Source organism: Octopus bimaculoides, chromosome 5 (genome assembly GCF_001194135.2).
Source record: "Octopus bimaculoides isolate UCB-OBI-ISO-001 chromosome 5, ASM119413v2, whole genome shotgun sequence".
Taxonomy (NCBI): Eukaryota; Metazoa; Mollusca; class Cephalopoda; order Octopoda; family Octopodidae; genus Octopus; species Octopus bimaculoides.
In genome coordinates this window covers 19534172-19543617 of record NC_068985.1, presented here as the reverse complement: position 1 = coordinate 19543617, position 9446 = coordinate 19534172, and the positions used below count along the sequence as shown (strand labels likewise).

Sequence of the window (9446 nt, the reverse complement as noted above, 5' to 3'; positions counted from 1 at the left end):
TATATATATATATATATATATATATATATATATATATATATATATATTTGTGTGTGTGTGTGTGATTATATATTAACTGTAGATGACAATATCAGACACTCTTTAATAGCAAATAAATGTTTTAGGTTAGCGAGAACAAAAAATTATAATTTGCAAATTTTGATTTCTTTTTCATTGTATTAATGTTTGTGAAATAAAAAGAATTTAAAGATTTAAACCGTGGTGGTTAATACCATAATTTATTATATATTCTTGAATATATAATAAACAAATACTTTAATTTATGTAGGTTCACCTTGGTTTTGGTTTGAATTTATTATTACCTAACTGGATTTCTCAGAGGTAAAAATGATTAAGTGGGTAAGATATTAAACTATCAGTTCTGGTTTTGAAGAATTTGTATATGTTGTATTCCACTGTGTTTCTGAGTAGATTTCATGGTTCTATGTTGTATTTCATTTCACGTAAGAATAGGAAATAGGTATGTGATGTTATGAGGATGTTACTACCTATAGACCATTATCCAGTCAAGAAGGAAAATTCCTCTTTCATTTGTTTTATACTAAAGTTTGGAATTAAGCATTGGTTATATGGACCTCTTTGATTTGTATAAAAGTTAATCATTGTTAAATGATTTCTTAAGCATTCTTATAACTTCATCCTAATTTTTTGCTTTTACATTTTAAAGTGTACTTGTAAACATTCAAATTTTTTTGCTAACTTCGATTAGATTATGAAATGGTCTGTTTGTGAACAAATAATTATTACATCAATTAACATAAATATAGTTCATTTTGTTGTCAATATATAAAAAAATCAATCTTTTACTCAAGTCAGACTTAGTGCAAGATTCCTACTTAACATATTATTACTTATTGCCTGTACTATCATATGGTTATTTATCATAGTAGAAAAACCATTCTATTTAAAAAGTCTTTGTAATAGAGTTACAGCATCCTGTAAGAACTATAGCACAGTGAATGAAAACATTAAAATCTTGTAGAAATAAAGGTTCTGTGTTTTTAATTTAGATTAGGGTTTTATAGACATGTAGAGATGATATGCATATGTCTAGAGACAATTTTATATGTATATATGTGAGACAATTTGGATATGTATATATGTAGAGATGCAAAAAATGGAAGGTTTGAGATACTATGTAGGTAGAAATAATAAAGTTGAGGTTGATAGTCCAGAAAATCCATGCTTATATAAAAATAAAAAGCATATATTCCAAAATGAGTAGAAGAGCCATCAAAAACAGTGTATAGGCTATAGAGCAGTGGTTCTCAACTGGAGTCCATATGGCCCTTGGGGTGGGGGTCATACAAGATTTTGTTGTTAAAATTTATATGCAATAAATTGGTTATACTTCTACAATACACAAAATATTTAAACATTTTTTAATACAATTCTAAATAATATCTAATCATAAAAATATAAGTGAAGTTTTTAGACATCGAATGACTATGAGTGTCCCACCTGCTGAGTAAAATAGGAATCAAAGGGGTCTATAGGTAAAGAATGGTTGAGAATCACAGCTATAGAAGCTGCTGAGAAAGCATCTAGTTGGCTCTAGCTGGAAAGTGATTGGTAGGGTTAACAGCATGCTGCTTTGACACAGGCTTAGGCTTAATCAACTTAGGTTGGGTCATTTGGATGAAGGTGTATGTTGTAAGACCTAGATACCGACTGACCCCTTGATGTAAAAATGACAGTGTCTCCAAGTATTGGACTATAGATGTATGTTGAACTAAAACTAAAAATAAAAGGCTTCATTTACTTTCACTCTCTTCAAAGAACATTTTCTGATGGTTTGAAACATTAAGTTTTCTAAATCACGTATTAATATGACCATCAAATAATTTAGGTTTTCTAATAGTAAACAAATTTAATTCATTTTTCAGCTTCTGAATCTTGAGTGGTTGGTACATGCAATATGCTGTCAGAATGAGCATCTTCAGACTTCAACTCATTCATGAATTTGTAAATCAGCTGATAAAGTCATCTCTTGATATGAAAAGAGTGCCATTAACAAATCATTTGAATATTTCCAATACAATCTTTGTGAGAAAATATTTGCTGATGATGGTGATGATGATAAAGTATATATGTATCTTTTGCAGTAAATGCACTGCTTCACCATCGATACATGGTAGTGAAAAAATAAATTGAGGTTTAGAAAGTTTTGTTTTGAACTGAGTCAATTGGGAAATTTTGTTACATGAAATTGTCAGCTTATGATCCTTGAAAACTTCTAAAACCTTTTAAAGACAGGAATACTTAATGTTTTAGTTAGAAATACTGGCAATGTATTACCGTATGCAAAATACTACAACTTCAGAACTGCATCTGCTATGTTTTTAATAAATGGTATTCCATACACCAATATTAAATGCATTAAATTCTTTGATTCTTAAGAAAGAAAAAGAAAAAAAAAAAGGGAAAAAAATCTTTATCATCACAACCCTCTAAACCAGCATGCTTATTGTCTTATATTTGATGTTGCTTCTGATATTTTTGAAGTTGTTCAATTTTAGATAGTTTCCACTGGTGGATTAAGCAATGTTTATGAAATCTTAAAAGTCTTTGAAAGCTGATGATAGTCATCTTTAAGCTTCTGAAACTTAGCATCATTTTCAAATTTTAAATTGGTATTCATTTTATAAAACTATGTAAGCTATCTTTTGACCTGTGCACTAATTGGGCCTGAAATGGGCCAATAGCATGCAGGTATATAACTGAGTACTTAGGGAAAAAAATGATTAAAAACATTAACTGTGATTTTATCTTTATTTACAAATCTTATCTTTTCTGGACAATGAAAGAACTGAGAAAAATTGGAAGATTGAAATTTTAAAAATTTACTCAAGAAATTCTTGTGTTGGATTAAATAATCCACTTTGTTCCTAAAACTATGACAATATTTTTTTGAAAGGGGAGCCATGAAAGTTATGCAGTGAAAAAATTCTATTGATTACTTCTATAGTTTAGAAATTAGGATGCCAAAGGCTATGTTCAGTTTTATACTTGAGCACTGGTGCTTAAAATTTAGTTTACTGGATAGTTAGTGAATGAAGTTTGATTTTAAATTAATCAGCATAGAATTTCTTGGTCATATGAGCAAAATTCTTGAGAGTCTTTTCTTAAAATCTGACCTATTTCTTTTGGGAATGGAATATATATTTATTTATGAGCAAAATTTTAGCAAGCTGTTTAATTATTGCTAATGTGATACCATATGGCACAGTTGATATGGTGATGCATTAACCCAAATCAATCCACATCCTAAGTCAAACAAGTACAAGCAAACTGAAAAGTTGCTGCAAATACAGAGAAATGTCTTGAGCTTAATATAGTGTGTATAAGTATTGCTGCAATTGGATAGCTATTGCAATTTTGGGGCAGTAAAATTCATTGAATCTGTTCCAACTGAAATGCCATCACATTTAGGGTAATTTTTACCTTCCAGAAGTGATAGTTGTTTTAATATCTCCAGAACTTGTTGAACTCTGTCAGTTTTAACAAATTTGTAACATATTCATTAAACTGGCTGACAAAGGCAAAGTAGAAATGGTTTGGTAGATGGATCTCGACATAAAAGAAACCTTCCATCATGTAAGTGAATTGCAGTTTTACCAGAAACTGCTCAGCAACAGCATACTTTTCAATCTAAAACATTTCTCCATCATTATACAAAACTCATTTCTTTCTCTTTACTTTCTCCAACAGTAATCAACTTCATCACAAACTCACCATACTTCCATTATCTACTTTCTCCTCCCAAACCCAACGCTCTTAGCTGCCCTATTTTCTCTACTTGATGCTCTGCCAAACTAATCTGTAACTATCTCAACCAAATTATGCTCCTTCTGGCTGCTGCTTTCATAAGGACACCAACCATACCACCCACCTCTGGACCTTCTAAATTTCTCTTTGCCATAGAGCTCAAATCCTTGTTTACCATCATCCACAATGACAATGACCTACCAGTCCTGAAATTCTTTTTTTGACCTTAACACCACACATTTGAACCCAAAACCTGTACACTCCTCATCCAAACTGAATTATACTCATTCTTCATTGCTCTTCCTATTCTGATGTGTTCTACTAACACTTGAGTGGCATAGCTATTGGCATCAAGATGACCCAAATCACATCAACTTGTTTGTTGGCCCTATTAGACCTAACTTTTTGCCCTATTTTCTAGGTTTGCCCCTTAACTATTGGGCCATTACATTGGTGACTGTGTCAGTGCAACCTCTCTCACCAGAAAGTAACTCACCTTTTACTTCCATCATCTCTAATACTTTCATGAACTTTCTAGATATATCTGCCTCTATCAGTATCATCTATCTCTCCACATTCCTCCTCACATCACACTCACATCAAATCTACCATATTGTTCTCACAAATCTTCTCATTTCTCTATCTCTGCAACAAAGATATGACTTATTTTCAAGTAATGCATCAATCTTTTCTCTCACTTAGGTACCCTTAACCTGTTGTGAATACTGACCTCTCTTGAGTTCAGTCTATGAACTGTACTGTTGCACTCATGCCAAACAGTCACTCTTCCAGAGTCTGGATTCCCCTCTCCATCTTCTGAAGTGACTCAGTCACTTCAGAGCACTCTGCTTCACTGTTCCACCTTCTGCTTTCCAATTGATCCCATCTTTTCCATGCCTCCAGTCCTGTCCTTCAACAGGGATAAGATTCTATGTAACCTTCTAGTCAGGAGTTCACTTGCCCCTAGACACATCCCTTGTGGGCACATCTATATGGTCTAACCATAATGCTTACATCTCCCTTTAATTCTGTTAGGTTCAAGCCTTCAGTCAATGTGATCAATCACTCTCACTGCATTTCCTCTAACCTAATATGCTGCGTAGTCTTCAAGCTTTGTGGAGATGAACTCTTAATACCAATACACTTGAAACTGCCCCTTATTCTAAGATACAAATTCTTTGTTTTAAAGTGATCTAAATTAAAACCTATCAATGAAACTCTGTTAATTTATGTCCAAATGCCATCTGTATAATAACAAAATTATATTTTTAAATTCTGTATTTTTTAAAAATTAACTATAACTATAACAGAAATTTGATAACAAAAGTAAAACAGGTTCTGTGAGCATTTGGTGGATGTCCATAAAAACATCCAAGAAGTCCTCAAAATCTTGTAGTCTAGCTCTAACTTGCGCAGTCACTCTGCTGATCACCTCACAGATAGTACTGTTCTCCAACACTTTGGGTAGAATGGAACTTGCAAATACACAGTGTCTGCAAGTCTCATTATACCCACCAAAACACCTTCTTCAGCATAGGTACTTTGGCACCTTAGGGTCTAAATTTACATCTCAGCTTCCTTTAATTCTGTCTTCCACTTTCAAACTGCTTCATTCTCAAAATACAAAAAAAAAAGAAAAAATGCTCTTGTTGTGTGATGTGTATTTATTTGTGCTGTGTTGCTTATGTGTGTCTATATATATATATATATATATATATATATGTATGTATGTATGTGTGTGTGTGTGTGTGTCCATGTACTGTATGGTTAGCTATTTTGAATGCAGTCGTATGCATGTACTTCACATAGTGTGCAGCATGTAGTTGGATTGTGCCTATAATCCATTTTAGTATATTGGCCCTCTAGTCCCCCTGCCATCCACGTCCTGTCACAGACTACTATATATTTCTTTCCATCCCTACTGACCTCCACTCTAGACACTATTAATTTTCTTTACAGTTCTACTCACTCCTTACTGTCATAAATTATTTTACAGTTCTTGGCCATGCCTTATTAAACTTAGTTCTTTGCAAGTTCCCACTTCCATTCCTTTTCTCCCCAATTAGTATTGTCCACCTCTCTCTTTGTTATGAGTTCTTCATACTATCTACCACCTCACTTGATCTGGTCCTCACCACCTACCTCTTTTTTATTTATTTCATCCCCCATGATTCACCTTGCTCATAACTCATAGCACCTATCACCAGCTTTTCACCCTCTCTTACTACGTTGCTGCTCTTTCAGAACATCATACTCTGTTCGAACTTAAGCTCTTTGGATCTAGTTAAACTGATTCACAAAATCATTCCCCTTTAATTTTGCTCAGATTGCTTTCAATTTTGGTGTATCGATACAACTCTGAATTTTAATTACAATCAACCAATTACTTTAACTTGTAATTAAAGTTGGGAAATTTGGGTAATATTAGCCAATCAACAGACAGAGAGGCACTAACAGCTTGTAGCCATGACAGCCATACATTGTGTTATGTTTTACATCATCTGTGTTGTGTTGATTCTTCACACCATAAGATTTACTTCACCCACGTGTTTTGTTTTAATAAAAATTTATATTTATCAATTAGAATTTTATTATAGATATTTTCCTTCAATTGTCTTAATATTTTATATATTTTTCATGTATAGCAAAAGTTGTTTGCACCGTTTATACAGTTTCTTGGCATTATGAAGGTGAAAGGAATATGTGAACTTAGTACACAACCGCACACCTACACTTCAAGCACAGTACTGACAAAGCATCAGTGGCTCAGCGACTCAGTATTGCCAAGCTTCAGGGACTCATTGACTCAGGTGGCTGGATTTATTATTTCGCTAGGTTAATTCAGTTCACAAGCATTTAAATTAGAAGTATTTCTTAAACCATTAACTTCACAATTCAACAGCTTAACTGAAAATTAGCCCACATAACAGGAACTGAGAGGTATATCGTGGAACAGAGAAACTGTGGGTGTTACAGATAATTTGACATTATTTTTGAATTCTGCATGCAAAACCATAAGATACAGGTATTCTTTTTCTTGGGACAAATTCTTTGTTGACCAGTGTTATTTTTACCGTAGTTTACAAATCCAAGCATAAAAACGTTACTCAACTTGGGAGTTTTGGAGACAGACGTCCCCTTTTCACACACACACACACACACGAATGCATAAATGTGCATATAAACTTATATATGAATACATACATCCACATGCACTTATATACTAATGTTGTACACAAATACATGACAGGTATACATAATACTGAAATATACACAAAGTAAACACATGCAGACAAATATATTAATATAACAAATTTTTAAAAATAATAAAAACATACAAAACACTATAGAAATCAATGAAGAGACAAAAGCAACAGTAAGATGATATGTGTTGATTTTATTAGGTATTTCTGTTTATTTAGAAACCTACAATGAACAGACGCTAAACTATAAATTTCACAGGGTACAACCTTAAAGTTGACATCTAAATGCAGAAAATTTTTGTCTTGCTATTGGCTAAAAATATAGATTTTTCGATTTTTAAATCTCTGTAACTTTTTCCTCCATTTTTTTCTTCACAACATCATACCTTCATAGGAATAAGAGTGGAAAACTACATTAATATAGCCGATTTTGAGATTTTTTACTTCCTTTAAAAAATGCAGTTCTTATGAATCAGTTTAACTAGATCCAACTCTTTTACTCCTCACAGAAAATCTACTTGTTGAGCTCTTGTATGAAATCGCCTAGGAATTAATCTTTTCCTATGCAGACAAATACCAATTTCCCTGGATTATGTATTGTATCATATAAAAACGATTTTGAACTTTGTTTGCCATATTTTTCATAGTATTTAGTTCACCTTGGTTTTGACATTTTTCTTGTTGGAGTTTTAAAAATGTCAATATTTTTAGTGTAATTATTTTTAATTCATAGTATGTGTATATGTGATTAAAATATACTTTAAACCCATCAGTGGAACAGTCTAATATATATTACAAACTGGAAAATTATCCAAATCTTTGTAGGGTGCTAATTTTTTTTTATCATAGTAATAATCATTATTATTGTTTGGTGAGCACTATGTGTCTGTAGGGGAATTAGCTTATCATTCCTTTTATTCCCAATTCCTGGAAGTACTTCATTCACTAATGCTTATTCATTAGGGAGAGAATTTCAAATTATATTAAAATCATCATTATAATTCTATATATTATCAATGGCTATCGAAAAAAAGATACTTAAATTCATACTGAAAGCTCTTATCTTATTAAAATGAAAATATAAAGCTAATCTGTCAGTGTTGCCACCTAACATTGGTGCCAGTTAACTACAGCTGAAATCATTGGTAAATTATTATAGCTAGTCTTCAAAATTCTGACAAATAGTTATAAGGATTAACTCTTCTCCCTCCTCTTGGTTTTGTGTTTGCTGATATACTTATTTACTACAGAATGTAATCCATCCATTGTTCCTTTAAATGAAGGGGTAATTACAAGAATAATGATATTCACTAGGGACTCAAGTTTCCTGTTAAGTGTTAAAATATAAATAAACTTTGAAAAGTCTAGTTTCCTAGTTGTGATCTGTGCATTAATATAGTGGCATGACTTTTACAGTGTTGAGGTTGTTAGTTTTCCTGCTATCTTAAAGTCTCCTCTTACGAATCACTTCTAAGTCTTTGGATGTGTTTTTTTTCTTTGATATTGTTTGTATATTTTTGTCTCCTTTCTGTTTAGTTCTTTTGAAGCAGATGCTAACTTGAGAAACTGTACATGTGAACACTTTTCTCTTTTAATAGCCTAATCTTAAAGCAGTCTTTATAAGACGGTATCAATTCAGCCTGAGGATGATATCAGAGAGAAGTTGATGTGTGTATCTAACAGCATTGCATCTAGCAGTCTTTGGATAAAATAATCGACAAGGTTTTCTTTCCTTTGTTTTTATCAGTGTTAAGTGTAATACACTAGTCCTGTCTGAATTACTTCTAATAAACAGCCGAAAAACTAATTTATGATGTCTGCAGAAGAGAAGCCATCAGAAGTGTTGGCAGAGGTGAAGATATCTCCTCCGCCAGCATCCTCCATGGCAAAGCATCGTCAGCTGACGACGGTAAGATGCCAATGACTATTTTGGATATTTGTAAACTTCTGTCTTTACTGAGATGTCATATTTTTCCCTTCTTACTTATGAATGTTACTTTTTGGTAATATTTCAGTTTTTCTTTTTTATCTTTTTAGAAGCTTTCTTTACTATTTTGCTATTTTTGTATTGCTTTTCTTTTACTTTTCGTTCAGTTGTAACTTTTGTTTTCTTTTATTTCTGTTGGGGTATGTTTGACTTGCATATTCTATATTTTTTTTTTATAAATATAAGCATCATTCAAATTTTAGTTGTTATTTTATCGTTATGTAACACAATTTTTGAACTTTGTATAAGATCTTTATTCAGTATTTCAATTAGGAGGCAATTAATTTTAAACACCATATTTTTTATAATAGTTTCATTTGCTAATGAAATTATGGAGTGAAGTTTTAAGCATAATCAAAATTCTATTGAAATCCTAATTTTTCTATGTGGCATAATTTGTAAAACATGCATTCGTAACAACCGTTGTTTTAATACTCATTAATATTATACATACATAGAAAAATATA

General features: G+C 32.0%; 1 protein-coding gene across 6 annotated transcripts in view; it reads left to right on the top strand.

The window, feature by feature from the left end:
* Positions 1 to 9446, top strand: part of LOC106875497 (glycerophosphodiester phosphodiesterase domain-containing protein 5) — a 216853-nt gene that overhangs the window by 81143 nt on the left and 126264 nt on the right. The window contains exons 2-3 of one of the 6 annotated variants that reach the window (XM_052968176.1): positions 290 to 360; positions 8591 to 8901. The exons of 3 other annotated variants lie outside the window; for them this stretch is intronic. In XM_052968176.1, coding sequence (XP_052824136.1) covers positions 8803 to 8901 — 99 coding nt within the window. In that variant the 5' untranslated portion in view covers positions 290 to 360; positions 8591 to 8802. The remainder of the gene's footprint in view (positions 1 to 289; positions 361 to 8590; positions 8902 to 9446) is intronic. 2 more of the 6 variants (XM_052968179.1, XM_052968177.1) reach the window with 2 other exon arrangements.